This window comes from Brachionichthys hirsutus, chromosome 21 (genome assembly GCF_040956055.1).
Source record: "Brachionichthys hirsutus isolate HB-005 chromosome 21, CSIRO-AGI_Bhir_v1, whole genome shotgun sequence".
Lineage (NCBI taxonomy): Eukaryota > Metazoa > Chordata > Actinopteri > Lophiiformes > Brachionichthyidae > Brachionichthys > Brachionichthys hirsutus.
In genome coordinates, this window is record NC_090917.1 from 6,656,677 (window position 1) to 6,683,470 (window position 26,794).

At 41.8% G+C, this 26,794-nt stretch overlaps 2 protein-coding genes across 2 annotated transcripts in view; both read left to right on the forward strand.

Annotated features, from left to right (window-relative positions):
* fam20cb (FAM20C golgi associated secretory pathway kinase b) overlaps positions 1-16,806 on the forward strand; it is a 33,171-nt gene extending 16,365 nt beyond the window's left edge. Inside the window, exons 4-11 of the mRNA XM_068754343.1 lie at positions 10,553-10,645; positions 13,772-13,887; positions 15,294-15,474; positions 15,572-15,681; positions 15,899-15,980; positions 16,163-16,222; positions 16,367-16,517; positions 16,690-16,806. Of these exons, the coding sequence (XP_068610444.1) occupies positions 10,553-10,645; positions 13,772-13,887; positions 15,294-15,474; positions 15,572-15,681; positions 15,899-15,980; positions 16,163-16,222; positions 16,367-16,517; positions 16,690-16,806 (910 nt within the window). The remainder of the gene's footprint in view (positions 1-10,552; positions 10,646-13,771; positions 13,888-15,293; positions 15,475-15,571; positions 15,682-15,898; positions 15,981-16,162; positions 16,223-16,366; positions 16,518-16,689) is intronic.
* Positions 16,807-21,611: 4,805 nt separating this feature from the next.
* Positions 21,612-23,102, forward strand: foxl3 (forkhead box L3). Its single transcript, XM_068754775.1, has 3 exons — positions 21,612-21,718; positions 22,347-22,515; positions 22,629-23,102. The coding sequence occupies exons 1-3, from the start codon at positions 21,612-21,614 to the stop codon at positions 23,100-23,102; spliced, it is 750 nt and encodes a 249-aa protein (XP_068610876.1).
* The last annotated feature ends 3,692 nt before the right edge of the window (positions 23,103-26,794 follow it).

The window sequence follows — 26,794 nt, forward strand, 5'->3', positions numbered from 1 at the left end:
AGTTTTACCAAAGTGCTGTAATGGCAGCATTTTCTTTTGCATCTTTTTCAAAACATAAAACGTGTTAAAGGATTTAATCCAAAGGAAATGTGTGTATTTAAATTCAGATCCATTTTAGAATTGCGAGCCGATATTTGAATCTTTTAGTCTCAAATGATGCCTGCAGAGGAAAAGAACACGACCTCTGATTGAGATACTGCAACTTTATGACCAGAGTTTTTGTGAATCTCCGTTTTATACCAAGGCTCAGATGATAAAAACATTTCAGATTAAATCCTTGTGCAGGCATTCTGAAGCCATGTATGTCATATAAATGTTTTTACATGATCTTAAGCACTTTATGACAGAGTTAATAATGTGGGACAAGACCCCAGAGCATTATAAACCACTAAACCACCATGTGTCACAGTCCTGAGGTGTTGTACTGTGCTCTAGCACACATTGGCCGTGTCCAGCTGTTTCCATGTAGTCAGCATAAAGAGTGGGGAGGGAAACACTCTTCACAAGCAATGATGCACTGCATGCATGTAGAAGGCAGCTGGTGCTGCGTGCTTGTGTTTTTGTATGATTTTAAAATGACATTTTTCCACATGATGATGATGATGATGAATATATTTATTCTATAGAATGTTAGGGTACAAGTGCAGTCACACAGTAGCATGTATTACAGTACAAGTACAGTCAAACATCCTGTCTAAGAGGAGCATTTCAAATCTCTCTCTGTCGACGGCTCCCCCCAGTCACCAATGTCCGAGTCTATGCCTGGGAGTTCATTTAGTGTCAGGCCCAGCCTTATCGACTGAAGTCTGTACAGTGGCCTCAACACATGCCCGTCTCACCGCCACTGGAAATGAATCGGCTCTCGACAGACACACCACTGCCATGCTACTCACTCCTCATAATTCTATTAGCGCCTCCTGTTCAGGGATGGTCTGATAATTCTGTGGCACAATGAGTGGCGGAGATGGAGAGCTTCCTGTGGGGTTTGGATAGCACTGGCCTGTGTGATGTTTGGGCGAGCTGTGGCTCTGTTCTCAGTAGTGTCTCCTCTCGCTGCTGCTGGTACCGTAAGCTGCACGCCCTCCACTCGGAGAAGCTAAGGAAAGGCAGGTGTCTTTGCCTAGGTTTTCATGCTACGTTTCTCAAGCGGCAGTCGGCATCTTAAGTATGTGTGTACATGTATGCATGTGTGTATCACTAATGTACAGTTTCATGCACATGCAATGAGATAACCTGGAAACATGCATGCAAAGTGTGTTAAGCATTACTGTGTGTCTCTGCTGCCCCAGTGAATGTGTGTGTGTGTGTGTGTGCTTCTCACTGGGCCTCTCTCTCAAAGGAAGATTAATATTGCTGGTGCCTGCCTGCAATGTGCATTCGTGCCATTAAGATGTGTCAAACAGAAAACCATAATCTGGATTGAACGGTCTCTGGCATGAAGACATTCTGACTAGGTCATCATTAATGTGCTGATAGATTTCGGAAAGTCCACCATGTCAGCAGCTTCACAGGATCATTACAGCGTAATTGTATCTTGTTTCAGGAACAGAGTAAAAAATATTGGAAAATGCACCTCCCTTCTTTCCCGTCTCCTCTCATGAGTGTTGTTGTTGTTACCGGTGATGTTTTGTACCCCCATGTTTCATCCGCCTCCTCTCCTCTCCATTCTAAATATAAGCATGGTTTCTTGGTAATACTTGCCCAATAAATCCATTGCATGCTGCGAGAGAAAAAGTGTGGATGAAGAAGGATTGAGGGATGGAAAAAGCTCAGAGGAGAATGGCGGAGCGTGAATAATGAAGAATGGCAGAACCCACATGGTCCCGAAACACCTCAGCATCGCGCTGTGCTGTTTTGGCTGCAGCGGGCGGATGAAGGCTGTGTGTGCCGAGGGAGATGGAGATGGGCCCAGAGAGAATGGACTGAGATGTGAGAATTGATGTCTGCTACGTGCTTCAAGTGCTAAGAGCCGAAGCTAAGGAGAGCAGAGCAGGTAATAATTAGCAGTAAAGGCTGTTCAAGCAGGGGAAACAGCTAATTGGTTTGAGCTTGATCTCCTGGTCTGATATTTGTGTTTGGCTAATACAAGCAGCATGGAGAAAGCTTAAGAGTATTATTAGGCCTGCATCTAATATCGGTTTTCATTAATACCTATGCTAATCCTATTGCATTAAGAAAATCATGACGAACAAATAAGAGCACATAGCATTAAAAACAGATGTGCAGTTGATTTAAAGGAACATCTCTGTATATAAGTAGCTGCGTACAGGCTGGAGCCGTGAGGTTTTTGTTTTAGTGCACAATGGAAAAGAAAACTCAAGGTAACTCTCAAATGATGGGGGGAAACAACTAATCTCTGCACGTTAAAATTTTCAATAATACATAAAAGGAATATTTTTAGAGATACTAGCATGAGCCTCTTGTAATTTATAGATTTTTAAACTTTAGATGAAATGCTTTGGCTGCTTGCAGGATTGACCTCCATAACCAACCTTGACCTCAACCGCCATCTCATTATAGTAGATGTAAATTACTTTCCCACCTACAGTTGCATGGATTAGCCACTCAATTCCAATTACATGCTGAGATTACAACGCTGTCACAAAGCCTACAAAAGCTGTACAATGGTATACGACCACACACACACACACACACCTGCACCCCTATGTGCACACACATACACATAGACACTCACACTCATGGAGGACGAAGAGAAAAAAGTGTCTGACGCAAGGGGAATTTAGAGAGGCTGCATCAATGTTGTCATCAAAAATCAACATGCTTGTTAAGTCGGTCTGTGTGTACGTGGACTCTGGTTGTGTCCACGTGCGTGGCTGTTGTTGTGAGTTTAGAAATGAGATTCACCTTTTGGTCCGAGCGAGGTTTTACTGGACTGTGGGTCGATAGATCAATGCTGAGTGGAAGGCACACACTCAGCAGAGCCAGAATAGCTGTGGAAAGGCCACAGCGATCAGTCTTAGCCAGCCCTAATCCTTCAGGAGAGATTCTCATTCTGAATGGACCAACTGGCACTTGACGCCCTTCCAGTGAAGTCGAATAAGCAGCAATTGCAGATACGGATAATTGAAAGTGATAATATATTCTCTGTGTATCTTTATTTCTGCTGCGTGGTACGCATTCATTTTTTTTTAACCCCGATGTTTTGTCACGGGTTGATCTTTTATTTGATCTAACAATACTCATAGCGTATATAATCACAGCTAAATTAAATCGGGCAGAGCCAAACCACAGACGTCTGCCTGGAATGTAAAGATGATCAATACTCCTGATCAACCAGCATTTAAAAGAATGGTGATTTATACAAATAGTGGAACTGCTTTCTCTCAACCTATGAAGTTGTTTCTGTATCGATACTCGCGGCTGAGAAATCTCTTACATTACATTCTCAAACGGAATTTTTAATCCAAGTCAGTTTAATTAATTTGCCATTCCTTCTTTCTTTGATGCTTTTGAAATTAAACAAAGAGATTTTCCCTGAAACATTCCAGGGCCAGAAGCACGGCTCCTGGAAGCCGGCTGGGAAAACTCAGAAAAACTAAAGAGCATCAGTGATTCTGTTTTGTCTGCAGGGTGGATCCACATGAAGACAAACGCTGAGCTGACAGTCAGAGGTAGCAGGATGGATGTTTGTTTTTCCTGATAAGTAGAACTCAGAGCCGAAAAGGAGGATGGAGGTGCAGAGATGAGCGGCAGTACTGTATTAAGGAAAGGTGAACGGTTGGGAAGAGGCATCCTGGCTCAGATTATGTTGGAATGATGCCTTCATCTTTATGGCTTGTGTATCTGTTCAGGATATTGGCATGACAGGAGAGGAAGAGGAGGAGGAGGAGGTGGGGTGGAGCAGTGTTTTTCCTGGGATGTATCTGGGATATATGTGTTGATCTGCTTGAATGAATCCCCTTTCATGAATGATTTATGTAAAGAACGGCTGTAGACTAAAACCCTATCCCTCCCTCACCTGAACGTCTCCCAAATACAGTGTAGATGAAGATCCTTCTTCCAGAGAGCCTTCCTCCTTCTCCTCCTCCTCCTTTCTCTCACAGCTAACAGTCTTCATGGTGTCTTGCCACACTTTAAAGCCCTAATAGCTGTGTTTTGCTCTGTTATTTTCATTTAGGGCTGTTCTTTGCGGTTGCGCGGGCCTCTTTGAAGGCACTACAGAGAAAAAATAAATCTCTCGTGTCTCGAGGAATCGACTATTTGATGGCTAGTCCCCGAGGGAATGGACGCTAAAGTTGAAACAGGATCAATTCTATTGCGTAATTCTTTAAATTAACATTACCTTTATTCATATGTTCTGTGATGTATGTGGCTAGGTTTAGAAGGAAGATGTATTTAATGAATATCTGTTTTCATCGGCTACAAACATGTTTTGTTTGGCTTTTTGCGATGTGTGTTAACTTCATCAGCTATATAATGTGAACGTATCTTTTGTAGCCTATGTACGTACTTAAGATGCTGTGTGTGTGTGTGTGAGAGAGAGAGAGAGAGGGAGAGAGAGAGCTCTGCTGGAAGGAAACAGCTGTCTCTCTGTTTGTTAGGTCTAGGATCTGAAGTACTAACGGAGTAAAGGAGGAGGAGGAAGAGCATTGTAGTGCCTGGGGAGCTCTGACAGCCATCACACTTCAAAAACACGCTAAAAGCAGATCACACACAAAGGCGTACCGGGATCACAGTGGGACGGCTGCTTGGAGAGCCGTCGGCTGTTTGTGGTATGCTAGTTAAAATTCCTTTAGTGAACCTTTTTACTTCCCATTTTATTGGGCCTGTGAAAAATACTTTGTGGAATTTTGAAAGCTGAGATTTCAAGATTTGGAATCGGCTGGTGTTATTTCGTTTATTTGTATCTTGTTAATTTTCCAAAGGGTTTAACTTTTTTTTTTTTAAAGCATTTGAAACAGCATCCGTCTGTCATGAGTTCTGAATTGTCCAGTTCTGCTCTGGATCAGAACAGTTTCAGCCATTTGATCTCAGTTTTATGACACGGTGGTGAATTTTCCACAATAAAAAAAACTAAGGAAAATTTGGAATTTGGATTACAACCAACAAAAAATGGAGAGTTCTTTTCATGTCCTTCTTCTGTTTGTAACACTCAATTTAAATTACTTACGTACAAATGTAACTAAAGAACTTGTTGATTCTAAAACACTCATCTTCACTGCTTTTCCTTCCTTCCTTCCTTCCTTCCTCCCTTCCTTCCTTCAGTGTGACCCGTCACATCCTCCACACAGCTGGTAGCGGTGGTTTTTAGCAGTAAAGCACCAGTAAACAGTAGCACTTAATGCTGGATGTGAACACACGCCTGTCACATTTGCTGCTGAAAGCCATTTTCCCCCTCAATTTATCAAATGCCATCGCTCCAAAGGTCAGCGTTATGCGTTATGCTTGAGATAAAACAGTGCTGCCTCCGGCCCCCCCTGTGCTGTTGATGTTTGCTCTCTACGGTTCATCCTCACATGGGATATACTTTCTTAACTTCTCTTTCTCTTAAAGCTCACCTGCCTCCTTGTAGCTCCGCTCCTCCTTCACAAGGGCACCGCGGCAGAGCTCATCAAAAACCAGCCACCAGCACACACTCCACATTTTGTCTGAGCCGGTGAACCGATGAACCCAAGGCTCAACCCACTGAGCCACTGGAGGATTGTTCTAAAGCAAGGAGGTTGGACTCAGCACTCAGCTGCATGTTAGAATGTCATGACCAATGGAAACACGGATCTGGACTGTAAGCGCCGTGAAGTGCTCAACTAAAGGAGCATTTCATACTTTTTTAAAGGAATTTTATGCAGCATTTTTTTTAAACATGGGCAGCACAGTGTCACAGTTGTGTTGCCTCACAGCAAGAAGGTCACGGGTTCGAATCCGACTTGCGGCCTTTCTGTAAGGAGTTTGCATGCGATTCCCACCACCAAAAACATGCAACTTATGTGAATTGGTTACACTAAATTGCCCGTGTGTGTGTGTTTATGTGTGTCCCTGCGATGAACTGTTTGTTTGTCCAGGATGTAGCCCACCTCTTGGGATAGGCTACAGCACGACCCGCGACCCGATTACAGACAAAGCGGTGCGGAAAATGAATGAATTTGTAAAACGTGTGCATGAATAGTTCAATATTCAGAAATAACTAAATGCAGCATCATGGGTAGTGCGGTTAGCAGGAACTAACTGAGCATTGCCAGTTTCTCCCTTGAGCCGGTCTCAAGCCCGGATAAATGCAGAGAGTAGCGTGAGGAATGGCATCCGGCATTAAAATGTGCCAAATTTAACATGTATCCATCTTCAAACGCTTTATCCGGGGCCGGGTCACGGGGGCAGCAGCCTAAGCAGGGAAGCCCAGACTTCCCTCTCCCCGGCCTCTTCTTCCAGCTCTTCCGGGGCAGATCCCGAGACGTTCCCAGGCCAGCCGAGAGACATAGTCTCTCCAGCGTGTCCCGTGGTCTCCTCCCGGTGGGACGTGCCCTGAACACCTCCCCAGAGAGGCATCCAGGAGGCATCCTGAAGAGATGCCCGAGCCACCTCATCAATTTAACATGTAAATCAATTTAAATAAGAAAGTCATACTGGATCAGTCGAGGCCGATGCAGATTTTCCAGAAGCGGCGCTCTCATTCTCCTTCATGTTCTTGCGCCGCTGTGTTTGTTGCTGAACCTCTGTTGCCCCGATGGCTGCTGGGGGGCCTCTCCCTAGCGGCAGTCAGAGCCAAGAAACTGTCAGGCCACCCAGTGTCAACTATGAGATTACAGCAAGGCCAGGGTCACACTGGGCGCGCTCCGCTCCGTACATCTCACCTGCTGCTGATGATTTAAAAAAAAGAGATATGATGTTAATATAGACAGGCAGCTTTAAAGGACACATATTATATCCTTTTTCCACAAGTTAACGCCGTTCTCAGACACTTATATGAAATAACTGTGCAACAAGAGTCGTACAGAGCATACAGGTCTTGGGGAGGGAAAGATAGACACACAGACGGACTAATAAAAAAGGATCATATCCCAGCATATACATAAAACAAATCTAACTGTTATTTAACTATTTGATATCTACTGTGATGCTCCTGCGGTGTGTATACTTGAAACTTTTATATTTTATTTCCTCAGCATTTCTTTTCTTGAACCTGTCTTTGTACTGTGTTGCGTCCAGAGAACTGCAATTTCCAGAGGACTAAGTCCTGTATGGATAAATAAAGTGTATCGTATCGTATCCTAAGATTTCTGCCAGACGTGTTTCAATACTTGATTACAGAACTGCGCAAAATACTTAGGATTTACTGGATGTAATTTTGCAGTTTTTGGCTTGGAAATGACCCGAAACCACCAAACAGATGAAGCAAGTTCCTGCTTCATCTGCAGCCATCCTGCTCGGCCTCTCTTTGAAAGATGAGCTTTTTCTGGCAGATCTGTGAAAAATTTCTACTTATAAATCTGCAGATCTGTAAATATTTCAAAAGTTAAATTTGAACCCGACGGTCTGAAAGGAAAGACTTGAGTGGCTCTTGAGCAGCTGACATCTCTGTGTGTTTTCTCTGAGCTGAACTGTGTACTCAAACATTTATGCGGTCATGCATTTATGTATGTTTCCCTGCCTATGGTGCACCCCCCGATGTTTTACTTGATCAGAACACGCTCAGATTTGCCAGTACACAGGTGCTGCTGTTAGCGTATTCAAACATGATGTTGCGTAATGCCAAACAGCTGCATGCTTGTTCGGTGAAAGACTGCTACAGACGTTTTCCTTTATCCTCCACACAGTCCTCTGCTGCCTTTGTTGCATCAACCTCTTCCTCATTTTAACTTTATTCCTTCACTTCTTCCTTTCTCCTCACTTCTTTCCCAGTCAATGGGGGGGCATCATGCCACGCTCTAAATAACTTTATTGACATTTGAATTGGATCACATTAATTACCCAGCCTTCCTGCTTCCTGACTTGTGCTCAGTGAGAGGAGAGCGTCGATACGGCTACATCTCAAGCTGTGCCGCAGGCGGGGAAATGTGTCTAGAATGGAAACTTGCTTTTATTGATGCACTGTTCGCTCTGATCATGAAAACCAACACAAAACGTGTACGCCTCATGGAGCACATTGGAGAGAAATAAAGCAGCTTATTGTCCCATCTTCCCCTACAGAGACAGCAATGTAGTTGGACTGTGTGAAATATTCTGGTGGATCTCTTAAAGCCTGAACGGCCATCAATCATTGCACTCAGCTGTTTGCTCAAGCTTATCCTCCAAGGAAACTGTGTCATTCATGTGCCGAGAGTAAAGACGTGAAATACTGGCGAGGACTTCAGCGTCAGACATTCCGTCTGTCGCTGTAAAAATTCATCTTGTGAACAGATTGTCTTTACTTTGCAGTAGATCGTCGTGTTACACAGCTGGAAATTAAATAATTGTGGTAAAATATGAGCAACCATATCCATAACTTGCTCGTTTTGAATTGTAAAAATCACAGTTTGCTAAGGTGTTTAAAGACGTAAGACTGGAAGAAATAAATACGTTCATAAACTTGTTTTATTGATGAATCGTCGGAGAGGATTCCTGTCAATTCTTGACACAGACTTAAAGAATAGAAAAGAAAAAGTATTTTGTCACTTGTTGTCTAAAAATATGTTGTTATCATGCATCTTAGAGGATTCCTGTAAATCTGGGGCATCTAAAGCTTCAGTCCACCAGTTACCTGACAGAATCACAGCTCCATCAGTCTCGAACATTTCCTGCTTTAAATGGAAAATCTTGGCCCCAAAAAAACAAACCAAAACATTATTTCTTTGTAAAAAAAAAACAAGAAAAGATTCTATGTAGAATTGAAACGGAAAGTTCCTTTAAAATTGGCATCAACCAGTTGTCAGCTAAAAAAAATTTTTTCCCAATATTTCTCAATAAAATGTGAAGAGCTTCTTAAAAAGGTTTTTTTTCCTTGATTTTCATGCATTCCAACAAATGTTTTCATTGGATGTTAGTTTTAATCATTCCACTTCCAAATCGAATTTGTGTTAAAGTTTCCAAAGACAAATCACTGATTTATTCATGCAAAACCTTTCCTGTTCCCATCGATAAAACACACACGCTGGATTGAGTGATACTTTCCTGACGTAAATAGACACTGCTCTTTGTTTTCAAAGTCGGTATAATTTTTCCTTGACATGTAGAGCAAGAGCTGTGAGGAGAAAATTAAGGCATTTTTTTAGCTGATGAGTGTGTTTCATGTTGGGCTATTTAATGACTGATGCATGTGTGATCTACGCAGCTGCGCCGTTACAGTCAGCCACCCAGTTGAGCAAAAGGGAGTGATGGAAGGCGCAGAAAGAAAGGGAGAGGAAGGCCAGATATAAAGAACCGAGCCAAAAAAAAAAGCAGAGAAAAATGTTTGGCGTAAGGAGAGCAGATAAGCAAAGGAGGCGAGATGGAGCATTATTTTTAGCTAAATAAACAGAGAGCGGCAGCCGGTGGGAATAGAGAGAGAGAAGGAGAGAAAGTTGCGGAGATGTTTTCCATTCTTCTCATCCTAGCTGAGTGAGGCTAGAAATGGCAGAGACTGCAGTCCAAATCACCGAGCTCAGCGGCCTTCCTGGAAAGTATTAACAGTTGTCAATAAAAAAAAAGTAAAGAGCCGGCTGCCTGCAGAAGAGGAGGAATAACTCAAATATGCAGCTCTTTTGTAGAGAGGTTGCAGTTTGAAGATGGAGTGCACGGCTCTCCTTATATTCCTCAAAGACATTAACATACTTTCTATACGAAACGTTTCACCTCCGCTTCCTTTGACCATTCTGCCCCATCCTGGCTCATGTTCCATCAGCTCTGGGGTTTAAGCCTTTGAGAGCCTCCTTCCCCTCCAGTAAGAGCTTTAAGGTAGAATGTGTCTGCGAAGCACTTCTTGGGGAAGGATCAGAGCTGGATAGAAATAGGTACCGATGGAGAGCAATGAGTGGATGCTTCAGGAGGAAGTCTCTGACCTTGAATTGTCCGTGCTTCTTGTTGGCCCACAAAACAGCGGCAGCTGCGACGAGCGCCTTTATGTGAAACGTGGACACTGTTAGCACTTTGGTTATCGCTCACAAATGCTGTTTGCTGTCCTACGCAGGCACAGGGGAGGGATGCTAAAGGGATTTATCATCGACCGGGCTCCTCTGGATACATTTTTGGAAATATGTAGTCGTGTTTAAGATAATATCATGGTATCATGGAGAGAACTGAATCCAATGCGCCAAAATCTATGTCCAGTTTAAACCTGTTACCCTGCCTGCCTTGCATTCCTGGCTTTGTGAAATCCTCCCCTAAATGTATGTATACTGTACTTCTGTCAAGATTGACTTGACACAAGTTTCAGTTAATCTTTCTTTAGATTTCGTCAAAGAAAAGGGCAAAATAATATATTCTTCAATGGGAGTAAGTTGAATATTTTCTGCTTTTTGACGATTTGCCAGAAACAAATTGTTTTCAGATCCACCTTGGATCCGCTAACGGCCGATGTTTCCTACGTTAACATTCTGCAGAACAAACCATAAAGCTGAAATCCTCTTTTCTTCTGACTCTGCAGGCAGACCCGGGAACAGGAGACCCCACCAGACTTCTTTTACTTCTCTGACTTTGAAAGACACAACGCCGAAATTGCAGCCTTTCACCTCGACAGGTAGGTCGACATCAGCCTCGACATCAGCCTCTTCGCTGCCATTTAGCAGTTTGAAAACTATATTTTTCAAGATGGGCGGTAGCTTAATGAGGACATATTATGAAAAAAATTAAATCACTTTCACCGTGTTTCTACACTGTTTTTGGTGGTTTCGGGTCCTTACCAACCCAAAAACAGCAACATTAAACTATCCCGTCAATCCTGCGTAGTTCTGTAATCAAGTACTGAAACGCGTCTGGCAGAAATCTTGTCGTTACTGACTTCACCAGTGAGATGAACGTGCACAACATGTGCGTGCGCTCTCCCCTTGCCTGCGCTCCGCCCATGGCTCGTGCGTGACTCGCCCCATCAGCTGCTATTTTGTTGGCTGCACTGAACAACACAGATCTTTGCACCGGCTAGCAGCTTCAGAGGACAGAAGAACAGAGTGGATAAAGTTTATTTTTGGTGCTATTGTTCCAGCGAAAATTGACACTGGGAGAACATACAAACTCCGCACAGATAGGATTTGAACCCGGTACCTTCTCGCTGTGAGGCAACAGCGCTAACCACGACACCACATTACTCTTTTCTTATTATTAATTGTGAGCAAGTGAAAGCAGAATGTTATTAATTAAAAGTTTAGCATTGGACTGATGTTTTATAAGATAATCTACGACATTGATGGAACTCGTTTTCATTCTTCCTAAGTTTGTATTCTTTTTTTTGCTTTGTAATGTTTTTCTTTATAAGTCAACATTCAAAGAGTGAATAGAGAATGGGGACATGTTTTCCTGGGTTAAAATATTTACTAAAATGATTAAATCCATGAAGCCACTCAAGGCTACGGGCAGCTGCTGGCACCTCTTAGTGTGGAAAGTGTAACGACATAATTCTAGAATGACATGCCCTTTAATAGTATATTGGATAGCCAATTGCACAGCTGTGGCTCATCTGGTACAGCGGGTCACCCAGTGATCAGTAGGTCAGCAGTTTGAATCCCGATGTCCTTGAGCAAGACACTGAACCCCAAATTGCTTCCAGTGGGTCTGGCAGCACCTTGCATGGCAGCAGCTGTGAATATGAGGCCAAATTGTAAAGCACTCTAAAGGTGGAAAAGCGCTCTAAAAGTGCACTCCAGTCACCAATTGATTAAAATATAGAATTCTAATTTACACAGAAAAACTTAGAATATGTTTGTAAGACTCTCTTCATTGATAAAAACACAGATCTCTTATCTCCTGTGAATGAACACCTTCTATGTGCTCCAGATTGTATTTATTTTTTGGCCCTCACAAACATTCCTTTTACCATCACAGCGAGTGGCATTAGCCGGTCCTGTACAGTAGAATGCATGCCACCCTCCCACAGCTAGCATCTGACTGAACAATGACTGCAGCCTCCTTGCTCAGCTAACCACCACGCTCTCTGACTTCATCGCCGCTTACAAGGTTAAGACTTTACTGGCGGGCCTGCTGGAGAGACTTTAATGAAGAGCGAGAAACCTCATGAGGTGCAGCCGGGCCATGTTCGCTGTTAAATTCCAGCTGGCTGCTTGTTGTTATGAGGAGCTGTGTCAGGGTCACACAAACACGTGCGTTCTCCTACACGTATGCACGCCGTGGGGTCGTGACAGTGATGTTGAAGCTGCTTTTCCTTCAGGCAAGATGACACAGTTCAGCAGCAATTGCATTAACTGCAGCTTTTCTTTCTACCAGTCTGCTACACATCTGGTCCATTACACACACACACACACACACACACACACACACACACACAAAACCGGCATGTGCGAGTAAAGGGGAAGAGGAGGAAACCGAAGGCATGGAAGGCTCGTGCCCATTCTAAATATAAGCTAGGTAGGGTTTGCCAAAAGCAGTGCTTTATGTTTTTCACTTATTTTGTCTGTCCTAAATTAGAGCCTGTACAGAGCTGCTGCTGTTGGTGGTGGTGGTGCAATGACTTAGATTACACTACCCCCCAGGGGGTCCTCAGGCATGCTTCACATACACATGCACAGTCACTGTCTTTTCTTCTAGGCTACAGTGCTCAGGCATGTATGTAAAGACATGCCTGACCTTACCCCACGCAGCTCCATGTCTTTAACCCTCTGGCTTCTTGTACATTTTTCAGGTTGGATTTTGTCACTTTATGATTCCCACCCTATTGTTCCTTTTGTTCATGCACAGCGCTGAGCCGGCCTCTGAATCCCACCCTGACTATAATGCAAAATTAAAATGTGCAATGCAGGAATAAGGTAATAATGATTGGGAAAGGTTTAGGGGAAGTATAGCTGTTCCCGTTAACATGGAGCAGGCTCAGGACCCGCAGGCTCAGGACCAGCATGCTCGGCAGCGCTGTGTGACGCTGAGAAAAGAGATGTGATTGCGTACATTTGTCTCAATCCACCTGCCAACGAGCTGCTCGATGGCATCATTTGTGTGATGGCCTCTCAGAAAATAGCTCCCCTTTTCCTTTTTCTCTTCCCTCTCTCCTCTTTGCACCTCTCTGCCCTCGGGCCGTAGCCATTGGACGTTGTCGGGGGCATACATTTTTAAAGAGCCTGTGCTGATGTTGGTTTTGATGACGAGAGCTCAAAATGCATAAAATGGGGCGTACACTGAGGAAAACAGCCACGCCACCCATCAGTAAAGCTTGATAAGCCTGCCTCTCTCCGCCAGACAGGCACATAAATTAGTTAAACGATACAAAGACAAATTGGAACAGAGCTAGTTTCATTTTATCGTAGAACAATATTACAGTAGAGAGCTAGGTAGGAGTTTAAAAGTATTTGTGATTTTTATTAAAAAGGACTGTCTGTTATAACCGAGCCCACATCGCCCCCTGGTGGTAACAATGTTGAATTGCAAGGGTATTTTCTAGGAATCTTCAAGAGCAGTAATATTTTTGGAAAGCAAGTTACATCTAAAAAAATGTGCATCGTGTCAAGTTAATTCTGAGGAAAGGTGCAGTTATGAATATCATGATTTTTGACACAAATTGCATTAATTTTGTTACATCACGTGACTTCCATCTGTGAGCATTGCGTCACAGCCACTTCTACAAATACTCATTATAACTTTACTCCGGTACTTTGAAAGCGCCCGCTGTATTCTTAAGGCAGCGTGTCACCCCTCTGTGTTGTAGAGTCCTGGACTTTCGGCGCGTCCCTCCTGTGGCTGGCAGGCTTGTCAACATGACAAAGGAGATCCGTGATGTCACCCGAGATAAAAAACTCTGGAGGACCTTCTTCATTTCACCAGGTACATGCTGACAGGCTATTGAGTTCCAAGGTACATTTTGAAGTATAAACGTTCACAAAGATAACATGAGATTGATTTTGAATTAGTGCAGTTTTGGTTCTGTTCTTCCGGATGCAACCTGTTTGATGCACATTATTTTACAATGAGACGTTTTGATTTTGCAAAATTCAAATACAAGCAAGCATTTCCCTCATAATGTAAAGTAAAACATGCACTCTCCTCTAAATTATGCAAATATTAATTTGGATGGCATTAGTATTATAAGGGGACTTAATTAGCTCCGCCGAGGCAGGGGTTGTGTGATCGCCGGCGTTTGTTTGTACATTTTTCAGGTGGGAAAATTAGCAAGATAGCTCGAAAACGTCTGAACAAATCTTGATGAAATCTTCAGGGAATATTGGGAATGTTACTGGGAACAGTTGACTAAATTTTTGTGATGATCCAGAAGAGATCCGCGATTTTTGATCAGTTTGGATTTTTCTATAACTTTGCAGACAATGGAGCTTCAAAATTTGTTCCTCAATATCTTTGTTGATTATTGGCTGATGTTTTTGGAGTTTCACACAGTCATAAATTTCCTCTGGATCGGATCCGATCGGACACATTGGAGTCACATACATGCATTTTTTACAATATGTTCAAACTCATTTATTTCCTCCACCAAGGAGGTTATGTTTTTGATGCTGTTTGTTTGTATGTTAGCAGGATTATGGTAAAGATGCTGGTCGGATCTTGATGGGTAAAAAAATCTGAAGATGGGTTTTGGTCTAATTTAGATTGCATTACATTTTGAGAGTGATTTGGATACCCGTCTGGATGCAAACAAATTCAGACTTTCCCCCATTAATTATAATGGAAGCTTTAAAAAGAAGAAAATCACATCTTAAATATATAAATATGCATTCATTTCACTCTCAAAAATCACAGTCATAAAGGGGTCCGATATGCACTATCATATAAAATGTCTTCTGGATCGGATCCAGAATGACGTTAGGAAAAAATATAAAATTTGAACATTGAAAACCCGATTTATGGATTCAAAAATGGAACTTTTAACTTTTACTTTTCATGGTTGGTGTATAAAGATACCAAGAACAATTTCGAACCTTTTGATGATGATCCAGATCACCACGTGGACCATGAGGGAAATCAGCTGCTTGGTGGAGGTTTCAAGTTAACAATGCAACCTTTACTTTACTTATTGGACATATTGAGAATTTTTATTTGATTCAATTATTGTCACTTTCAGCAATTAATACAACTCACAGCATTTCCACAGATCATGGAACCGTTGTAAAAACACCGTTAGAGAATATATCCAACAGTCTCTCTCTTTAGCTGTTTAAAGAATGTGACAATGTGTTGAAATCGACATGCCAACAATTAATTTTTTTTCCAATCCCCAGCCAACAATGTGTGTTTCTACGGAGAATGTTCATATTACTGCTCCACTGAGCACGCTCTGTGTGGTAAACCGGACCAGATAGAAGGATCCCTGGCAGCCTTCCTCCCGGACCTAGCCCTCGCCAAACGCAAGACATGGAGGAACCCATGGAGACGCTCCTACCACAAACGCAAGAAGGCAGAGTAAGAAATCTATCTCATCAAGCAGAGTCCAGCAAACATGCTCGTTTAAAATGTTAAAAAATCAGGATATTGATGGTGTGATATTATAATTTGTCAGGTGGGAGGTGGACCCAGACTACTGTGAGGAAGTGAAGCAGACTCCACCTTATGACACTGGGACCAGACTTCTGGACATCATGGACATGACCATCTTTGATTTTCTCATGGGTGAGCTGATGTCTCAATAATGTTGAATGAGCTCTATGTGTTCTGATGCAAATGCCATCATCTCTATCACTGTCTGAGATGTCGAGAATGGACAAAATATTCATGTCGGCATTCGCGCATGTAAACAGTAAACGGTAACATGCATGTAGCTGTATTAAATACACATTTCTCTTAAGCACGTCTTAACTCTCACCTGACGACTTGTATTCCAACACAGGAAACATGGATCGCCATCATTATGAGACATTTGAAAAGTTTGGGAATGAGACGTTTATCATCCATCTTGACAACGGCAGAGGGTAAAGAACTGAAGTAGATCTCATCTCAATCTTGTCTCATCTTATCTTATAATTATTATCATTCAGTTTCGGAAAACTACAGTAAACCGTATGAAGTAAATGTATAAATAAATACTGACCCAAAAAACATTCATAGTAATATTTTAATACTATAATAATAACAGATTTTTTTTAAACCACAGCTTTGGAAAGCACTCTCATGATGAGATGTCCATCCTGGTGCCGCTGACCCAGTGCTGCAGGTAAGATTAAGAAATCTAACAATGGTTTTATTGATCCCAGTACAAAACATAAGCAGGATTGCCTAAAATAATATGCATGTGAATTTAGCTGCACATGGAGCCATGCATACTCTTTTCCCCACGGCTGCCCCTTTTTTCCTGCAGAGTAAGGAAGTCGACCCATCTCCGTCTGCAGCTGCTCGCTAAGGAAGAGTACAAGCTTTCCATGCTCATGGCCGAATCCCTGGTGAGGGACCACCTCAGTCCCATCCTCATCCAGCCTCACTTGGATGCCATGGACAGACGACTCCGCCAGGTCAGTACTCCATGACGGACAACGTGCTAGCATACACACAGCTTATCAATCAATTTTAAACTTTAAAAATTAAGCAAATCAGCTATTTGTCAGAGCTTTGCGCATCTGGGGTCGGTATCACTCGTCTTTTTTTCATTCCTAATCATGTCTTGCGGCGTCTCTTTGTCACCAGGTGCTGAATGTTGTGTCCGAATGCATTGAAAAGGAGGGATACAGCTATGTCGTAGAGGACGACCCCCTGGGCCATCCAGGGACAGACCATGGCCACACTGGCCCACGTCGGAGGTAGCTGTCTCGGAGTCGCAGCAGCTGGATTGGACCGAATCCTTGGATATCGGGAGATCCAGTCTTTCTTTTAAATGTGAACTGTCATCCTTTAACACAGACTAGCTCTGTCTGTGTTTCTGAATTTCGCAGAGGACTTGATTCCCCCTCCCCTGAACTCACAGGGAAGCCCATCGACCTGAGGTTGATACAAGCTGTGTGGAAGTGAACAGAACTGCTGGATAGAACTGGATTGAGCAGGGCAACGACTAGACCCCGTGGTCATGCTTGGGGGTGATGTCGAAGACTTCAGGACAGATCTGGTGCTAGGTCACGAACAAAACTGAACCAATCCCAGACTGTCTTTACCCAGACGTCCTAAAATAGTCAAACCTGACTCTCGTGTAGGATAGCCGACCCAAACAGTGCCCGCCCCACCGCAGCACTACCAAACCATGAAAGTCTTGCAAGAGGCGCCTTCTGTCCATCTTCATCAGGACCCTTTTTTGAATTCAGTGAATTCCGAGGGACAAGTGAGGAACCTCCTGACCCCCCCCCCAGCACTACTCTTTACATGTATCGTTGCTTTTGCAGTTGGTTCGGTTGAACCTTCAGAATGGAGTAAAGTTTACTTCCTGTTGTCTTAATTATCCAAATGATGCTTTACTGATTTGCTAAAAAAAAAAAAAAGAAATTGTAGCACAATGTCCTTTATGTCTGCTGACTTGATTCAGCTTCTTGTCATTGGTGTTTGAGATGGAGATATTTGATCGGAGTGCAGGTTTACTCCTAATGTTGCCCATAAATGTTACTTGCACTTAGGAAAGTATTTATTAAAATTGGTATTTATTTATTTTTAAATTAATTCCAATCAGAAGCATCGCCCTTTTCTGACAATGAACCGTTGAATTTACAATGTGGTTGTGTCCACAAGAGGGCAAACTGAGCATGTGCAAAAGTAGCTGCCAGGGACCGTGCCTCTCAGAAAAGTCAGAGCCTTTTCATATTCCACAACCATAATCCTCGCTTTAAAATTTATATCCGTTGCCACTAGTAACGCTTAGATTTCAACGAGCAAGTCTCTGCCTGTGTTTACAACATTTAATCCTACTACTGTTTTTATTTCTTTCAATTGCAACAGACGTAAAATTAGATTTACGGTACCAAAAGTCAAATGTGACACCGATGGTTTTATATTATTGTTTTCTTTGTAAAAAATATTTGATGTCCAGATGTCGCTGTTGTGGAGAGATTATTTTTCAGGGTGTAAATTTTATTTCTAACAAAGAGTTTATAGCTTAACTCAACAATTCAGTCACTGGCTGAAAGTTAATATATACAGTAAGAAAATTTAGTGCCTGTGCAATGATAGAAATACTTGAATGTTTGGTTTCATAGCAGAAAGGTTGAAACTCCTCCCGGGTATGAGATAAAAATAAGATAAAAAGTTCTACATATACATCAGTTTCAGAAAGGTTTTATTTTACAGCCTCAATTTTCCCGTGTCCCGTGTCAGGCCAGAGCTGTGTGTGTGTGGACGTATGGGTGGATCCGCGGAGAACCTTTAGATGATGTGTTCTTAAAGTGAAAATGTTTCTGTTTTCCAATCCAATGCAATGTTTGTGGATTTTTAAAAAACAAAATTTCTTCGCATCATGGTAAAAGTGCAATAAAACAAAAAATAGGCAGGATGTGACACTCATGTGTTTCTTTCAAGATGTTTTAATGTCAGCTGAGATGTTTATTTTTCAGCAGTCATTTCAAAGAGACGTCTTTCTTTCGTAATACAGTACTTGATAGAGATATGAGACATTATCAATTTATCAATATTTTTTCTGAGCCTAATTTTTAACATGAATAATATTCCACCTTTATCAGCAAGACTGTTCCTGTTGGGAACCTGTTTGCTTCTTCTCTGGATGAACCCAGTAATAAGCCTGGCTTCTCGCTACCACATGCACACCTGGGAGAACACGGGTATTTGCTTGTACTGTGGAGTCACCCTCACTGCCTCCACTTCACAGTGCAAAGAAAAACGGCCCTCAGCTCCAGCCCTGTGCACCAGCATGTTTACAGTTCCCAGTGCACTGTTGTGTTTTGATAACCTTTCCTCGCGGAACAGCCCCCGGATAAACTACTTTGATGGTTTACAGTAATGCACGTACACACACAAATACACACTAAGGCAGACGGAGCAATGAATGGAGGGAGACAACCATTAGAGGACCAGAGAGTGACCACAGGAGGAGTGAGGGCTGTAATCACCATGGCCGGCCGCAGACAGGACGCCAGAGGAGGCCTCGTCATGGGAGGGAACTTATCAGATCTCAGTTCAAACCAGCCCAATTCCCTGACCTTCTCCTCTGAGCTGCTTCCTTCTCTGTATATTTACGGCTTTGTATGAACACATCTCTCCTTGTCTGGAGCAAACAGGACCAGAAGTCCGGTGGTGGCTGCTTGATTCGCTGCATCGGTTCTGTTGCTTCAGGGTTCAGACTGTTTAATTTCATGACATTAGAACTGTATTTAAGATATAAAATTATATTAAGTACTCAGGAAACAAAACTATTATGCCATATTTTTAATATTTTTAAGTTATAAAATATTGGCTAAAGCCGTCAAATATATATTTTTTTAATATCTTCTGTATTTTTTTTAGGATTTGGAACGTGAAGAACATCGATGCCTATTTTGTTTAGCCAACTGATCACATTGCAAAATGAAAACATTGTAACAATGAAAAAAGACATTTGAAAAGAAAGCATTTCTGAAAACAAGTCAGCAAAACAGAACACTCACGTTCTACAAAACAAAGTAAGGAAAACCTAAAAAAGCAGCGTTAGTGGCTAACTTTCTTATATTTAATAACAAAAAGGTCTAAGAATTAAAAAAAATGAGAACAAAAACACTATTCGTTTTAGTCTTAGAATTATAGAAACTCTCGGATAAAATGTAAAAGACATGACCATCATCATGGAAACTATTTTACCTGTGTATCAAAACCAGATTATCACGAGAAGTAATAAAGTGATTTTATTATTTTTTGTTTTGAACCAGGGGCAACAATCACGATAACCGACTACAGCGCTGACCTTTTAGCTGATCATAAACGAAGACAGGCTGGCTTTAACGTCTCTGGGTTGGCCGATAGAGTGTCCGATGGCGCGTCCTGCACCAGCGGGGCCACACACGGAGGCCTGCCAGACCCCAGGCTGTTTTCCCGGCCTCTGTCGCCTCACAGGAGATTTCCAATTGCCCCGCTAAGAGCCCTTTAAAATACACATACCCCTGTTTTATAGACACGGAAACAATTTATGGCCATTATAGGACATTTTAGATAACATCGACAAAACTTCCCGTTGTGGATTAAACGTCTACAAGTGTACACACACACACACACACACACACACACCAAAGATTTAACAGAGGGAAAAAGAAAACAAAGATGCAAAGGACTTTGTTTGTTGGTTCGGGCCGTACGTTTCTCATGTACAGTTAGAGAGATTAGGCTATAAAAAGAAACAAACTAAAACATGAAGGCAGTCTCTGAGTTTAGCAGACCACCCAGATCCTGCTGGACAGAACCAGTTAACACAGCCCATACACTCAGGGCTCAGCTTGCAGGCTGCTACTGGGAAACTGGTCCAGCTCTGTCCAATTCAAAGTTGCTCCTCCGATTGAGAAGGGTCAAGGTTTGACTGCAGGTCTCTGTGAACCAGCAATATAAATCCAGCCCTACAGGCCCTGCCTGAAATCTGACACACTGACTGTGATAAAAAAAATATATTTTGTTGATATAGCTATATGACTGGAATCCTGTTATGCACTTCTATGCTCTGCTTGAGGGTTGTAGCTCAAGGTTATATTAGTCTCTACTAGTGGGATACGCCTAAGACTTCTGCAATCAGGTGGCACTCTGGGTAATGTAGTCATGTTCTGAAAAAGAAGGCGGCGGCATGGATTGAAACAGTTGATATCTCTGGCTCGACTACATTTATCTTTATTTTTTTCTACTGCTCTACACATTTGATTAGGGTTTTTTTTCCTGGAGCTATTTGTACTCTGCACCGGAGAGTGAAATAAATCGCCACTAAATTTATAGAGCAGCGTTCCTGCTAATACTAATACGAGAATGTTATTATTGAATTTGGCTGGAGTGCATTTTTTCTTTTTTATTAAATGTAAATTCAGATCCTGTCACGTTTTGAATATTTATATAATGGGCAGCGAGGTGGCACAGGGGATCGTGCTGTTGGCTCACAGCAAGGTCACAAGTTCAAATCCAACTTGGTGCCTTTCTATAGGAAGTTTGCATGTTCTCCCCGTGTCTGTGTGGGTTCTCTCCGGGTTCTCCGGCTTCCTCCCGCCACCAAAAACATGCAACTTTGGCAAATTGGTTTGACTAAATTGCCCGTAGGTGTGATTGTGTGTGTGTGAATGATTGTCTGTCTATGTGTGGCCCTGCAATGAACCTGCTTCTCTCCCGTTGGACTGCTGGGATAGGCTTCAGTAGATTCTGTGATCCGGATTACGGCTTAAGCGGTTAAAACAATAAATGAATTAATAATATATTCCATTTGAGTTCAGAGACCTGAGAGAGGAGGTCCTGATTCTGGAGACCTGCAGCCGTTCCTGGAAAGCATCTGGGACGAGGACGGGGGACGGGGGGGGGGGGGGTGTCTGGAGGCAGCCGTCATCAGCAGCACTCACAGTGTCAGCTGGTTCAGCAGAGCATGGTGGCGCAGCAGAGCAGCAGGACAGGCTGTTGCTGCCGGGCTTTGGCCAGAAGAGTCAGTTTGGATCTTGCATCTGAGTCCGAAAGGTTTAGATATGTTTGATAACTCTCACTACCCCTTCAACTGCTTTAACTACAATGGCGACGGATACCCTTCCTCCAGCACAGACGAAGAGAAGAAGATGTGTCGACCCGCATACAGGTAAGACCTCCTTTCCTGCTTTCTACTTCACATAAATGACAACCGTGTCATGCATATGTGAAATAGAAATAAAGAAGCTGTTCCTGGACAATGTTTACACTTCTAAATCATAGATCTAGAGTTTTCAAAGGCATCAAATAAATTATACTACTTAACTATTAATTACTGCTACTTCTACAAATAAATTATACTATTTATTTCTAATAATCATTATTCAAGTCTCTCAGTTTGTGTAAAAGGAAGTAAAAATGTGTGTTTTTATTTTATTAGTTTAGTTATCCCAGTGTAAAAACAAGGCGTTCTGCCTATAATACATTTCGAAGCTGATTCTCAAAACTATAAATGGTTATGTATACATTATTATAGATGGTATAATAATAATAAAGTTGAAGATACTTTTATTACAGTTGTAAAAAGTAAAAATTCCAAAACAAATTCTAAATGTAGTGTTCAAATTGTAGAACGTTTTTATTCAGTTCTATCCAATACAATTAAGTGGCTAATTCTTCAATTATTAATATTTCTGTTCTTATCGAATAAGAGAGAAAAATAATTGTAATAGAATCCATCATCTGTTTCGGGCTTGTCACATTGCGATAGCTCATGTGAGTGTGTGTCTGTGTGTCAGCTACATCGCTCTGATAGCCATGGCCATCCAGCAGAGCCCCGAGCAGCGGGTGACTCTGTCGGGCATCTACGAGTTCATCATGAAGAGATTTCCTTACTACCGCTCCAACCAGAGAGCCTGGCAGAACTCCATCCGACACAACCTGTCTCTCAACAGCTGCTTCATCAAGGTACATGAATCCATCATGATTTTTTTTTTACACTACAATTTTTTATTATTTCCCCTTCTTCCTTTCTTCAGTGGTATTCTAATCATTTTGAAGTATTTGTCATATTTCTGCAGGTTCCTCGGACAGAGGGCAATGAGAAGGGAAAGGGAAACTACTGGACTTTTGCCTCTGGTTGTGAATCCATGCTTGACCTGTTTGAAAATGGTAACTTTCGGCGTCGCCGGCGCAGGAGGAACATGAAAATCGGCTTCCGTGATTCAGTAGAAATCCCTTTCCACCCGCTGGAGAGCCACAGCAATCAGCATGTGCGTGCAACTCGCCATCCTGAACCTGACTCCGCCCTCTGCCCTTTAAACCCCGACAGGCCGAGGTCACGACCTGCGCAAAACCACCTTATGCCGAACCCCAGCCAGCAGGGAAAACCAGAGTCAGAGATCAAATTTAGCATTGACTACATCCTTTCCACTCCAGATCCGCCCTTGCCTGTGTTCAGATCCTCTCATGGTCCTGGTCACATAAGCCCAACAGGGACACCCTTACATGTCCCGGAGCCCCAACATCTGAACCTGCACTTCTGGACTCTGTAAAAGGAGAGCAAAGCAAAGACTTAACATTCATCGTTGACTGTCTCCAAACGAAGTGTTCGGAATCGGACGTCCAAAGACGGAAAAAAGAAATGCAACAAGGGGAATTTTATTATCTTAACTTAAATGAAGGTAAAGTATTCCGGGATGGATTCTGGATGGATTCAAGTTGTTTAAAGAAACATGTATGCCATCTAAGAATTCATTCAAAAAGATACAATGTTAACAATAAAGTAAAACATTCATATTGTCATTATACTGTATGTGCAGTGTCCAATGCTGATATAGACTAGAATTACAATATTCTCTATATGTATATATACACAGGAGCTGTGAGTACAAATATGATGCGTTCAGAAATGCTTAAAAAAATAGGTTTGGTTAAAACAGGAAAACAGAAAATGTTTCTGGAATTTATTGGCAGATCTTTAGCTCAGAAGTTAAATTTTTTTTTCACGATTCCCATCGTCATCTATTTTTTTGAATCCAGAATGTACAGCCGGTAAACTCATTCTTATTTCTGATTGATGGCAGATCTATGTTACCGGGTACATGTAAATTGTAAAAACAACCTTAAATTCTGTAATTACATGCATTCCTTCTCGCTCACAATTTTTTAACAAGACAAATATATTTTATTTCTAAAGTTTAAGATCACAGCTTCATGCTCCTGTGCATGCTGCCCTTATCATAAGGTCACATATTAATTCATGCTTGGCTCGAAAACAACTTGTGATGTTATAGATTCATCAGTAATGACAACGTAACAGATAAATTGGGTTGACAACGAGACGTCAAACTGTTCATTCACTACAGGCTGTCGAGCTTTTAATTCAACTATAAAAATTGTGAACTTTTCTGTTAGCATGTTGGTATCAGTCATGAGAAGCAGGTAATAACTTTGGTATTGCTAGAAGAGAAAAATAAAATAGTTTACATTCCTACATTTTTGCCAAAAAATAGCTTTGACAACTCCCTAGTGTCAAACTCGACACAGAGAAATTTAAAATGAAAAGCAAAACAAAATGAAAGGAAAACACATTCTGAGAAGATAAGTGCTTTAATATTTGAGATTTTTGAAAATGATTTACCTAGTTTTAGATTTTTTTTTTGTTAACCCCAAAACCTCATGTATCTGTAGTGGCAGGATATTTGGATGTGTTACATTATGAAACACACAGGCGTGACCTTAATCCTCCTGTGCATGCTGGCACAGTGTTGCGTATCCCAAGCCCAGTAACCATGCTAATTCTACATATACTATACTATATCCAAAAGCATTTTCATACAAATACTGCAAACACATGTTGTTGTATGTGCAATGCTGAATAGCAGTCAAATTGAAGCTTTGCAATGACTAGATTTTCATCAAAACAGTGAGGAGGAATGCTAAACGATACGTTCAATTCCCAATCCCCTCAATTCCTCCACAATGCAGTGCTCAAAGGAAATCAGCTCAAAGGAGCTGCTACCCAAAAAAAGATAAACATATTTATCAAAACTGTTTTTGGATATTGGGGAGGGGGGGGGGGGTGATACTGTTGCCGGAACAAATCTAACAATCAATAAATGTAGAATTTTGGTGCCCATTTTGTTTCATTTCTATGTTAAGTGCCATTATTTTTATTTTTACACGAGACCTTGTATATTCTATCATTATTATGTGTATTATATATATACATATATATATACTGCATAATCAGAGCCGTTATTAGTATGATTAGCAGTAGCTACCTGTGTTTTTCAAACTGTGGAGCTCAGGAGTTTCAGATCCGCCTTCTACTTACGTTTTGCTCATTTTTATTTGACCTTTTGGAATCCTGATTGACTGACACTTAAATTCTATTCCAGTCACTCCTCATTAAAACGCACGGTATCGCCATGCTTAAAGGAGGCCTAATGAAACAGAGGTCCGACCAACATTTCTTGCCTGAACAAGGGAGATCAATCATGGAGTGTTTTCCGTGCCTTTGAAGGGACATTTTTCAACGTAACCTTTATATTATGTCTTGACTACATCAAGGAGGGTTTCAACACACTTAACATGAGTGGCATTTAATAAAGCGCGACACTTGCAAGGTGAGGCCGAGATGTGACCCTATTTAAATACGGAGGCCCCTGCCTCAACAGCAGCACCTCCCCCCAACAAATAGACACACAAACACACACACACCATGACGCAATTATAATTAAACGCACCTCGTACCTCCTTTTGCAAATGCCCCTCATCGATCGGTGGGATTTTTTAACATTCATATGTGAACTGCCCCCCAGCAAACATCTGCAGCGGCACCGACGTTTATGGATCAGCAAGTTTCCATTAACAAAGTTGTTGATGTTGAATAGCGGGGGGGCTGCTGCTGTGGTGTCGTGGATATATTTGGGTAAATTAACTTAGCATGAAGTACTCTGAGGCTACCGGGGTCTTCTGAAGAGGCCTAGGAGGAAAGCCAAGCAGCAGTCAAGCCTGAATGGTCAGCGCACATATTATGTTGTCAACAACAACACAATGCCGTAGCTGCTGGCACCATGAATGGCCTCTATTAAACAACTAGTCTAAATGGACTCCTCGTTTCCATCGGAGTTAATCCTCATCTTGAGCCAGTTGTTTATAATTGCCCCATATATTATATTTCTCCTCCACCGACACGTGCCAACTTCATCACGTGCGCATGCTGCCAGGTAAAAACGAGCAGCTCAGGGGCAACTAACAGCAGGATTGGAGGTAGAAGAAATTGGGAAACCATTGATCTGCAACATTAATATAAAGTAAATCATAAACAACAAATAGGTCATTTAATCTCGAGGCTTTGCTTACTGGGTTTCACCGAGGCTGTGGTGAGGATTATTGAGATGAAGACAAATATGAGCAGATTGCTTTCTTCATAAGTCTTTAGTGCATGAGTGTAATTTACCTGCTCTTAACTGTTTCCCTGCTGTGATTGGAGGTGTTTGAATGAGCATCAGCATCAGTACGAGTTACCAGCTAATGAAGATCAGTGAAATAGCCTGAAGTCTTTGACAGGCGTGCAAAGACACATTTGCCCTTTCAGGACGTATTGCATCCAGAATGCACTTTTAAGGACGGAATATGCGATTATTTTTTAAATGGCTTCACGTGTGTTTGTGACAGTAAAGAAAATAAATCAACATATGTCAATCAATGGCAGCTTGCAGATTGACTTACATTTCAAAGGATGTCCCTGCTGGGAATTCAAAAGAAGAGGTTGACTAGAGGGGTTTTACCTTCAAAAAGAAAATGGAAAAAGGGCAGTTGAATAAAGGAAAAGGGGGTCATCATTCAAATGAAAACATTACAGATGTCTGTTTGAACTTGTCAAGTTTTATTTGATAAACTCTTCACATGTGGGGAAAGTGTCAACAAATTCCCACTACAAGGTGATGCGGTGAACTTACTTAAATATTCGCGTACAATTAAAGACACCAGGTAGAGATACTCTGATGTATTTGAATATCATTTATATATTACAGCTGCAAAATGTCGAACTGAACATAAATGACATTTTCATGATTTAATTTAATTTACAAAAGAGCTCCAGTCTGAAGTCAAAACAAGTAAAAAAAAACTTTCCAGCATCGAAAAGTGGTACAAGGCATTAGCAGAAAATAACCAAATGCTGTCAAATACAAAAATGCATTGTTGCATTTTACAATGGCATATAAAATAAAAGGTT

Bases quoted from the DNA above. Each gene is read 5' to 3' on its own strand.
- foxl3 (XM_068754775.1), top strand. From the start codon at position 21,612: ATGTTTGATAACTCTCACTACCCCTTCAACTGCTTTAACTACAATGGC. The intron at 21,719-22,346 runs GTAAGACCTCCT...TCTGTGTGTCAG, and splicing joins ATGTGTCGACCCGCATACAG to CTACATCGCTCTGATAGCCA. The intron at 22,516-22,628 runs GTACATGAATCC...ATATTTCTGCAG, and splicing joins TCAACAGCTGCTTCATCAAG to GTTCCTCGGACAGAGGGCAA.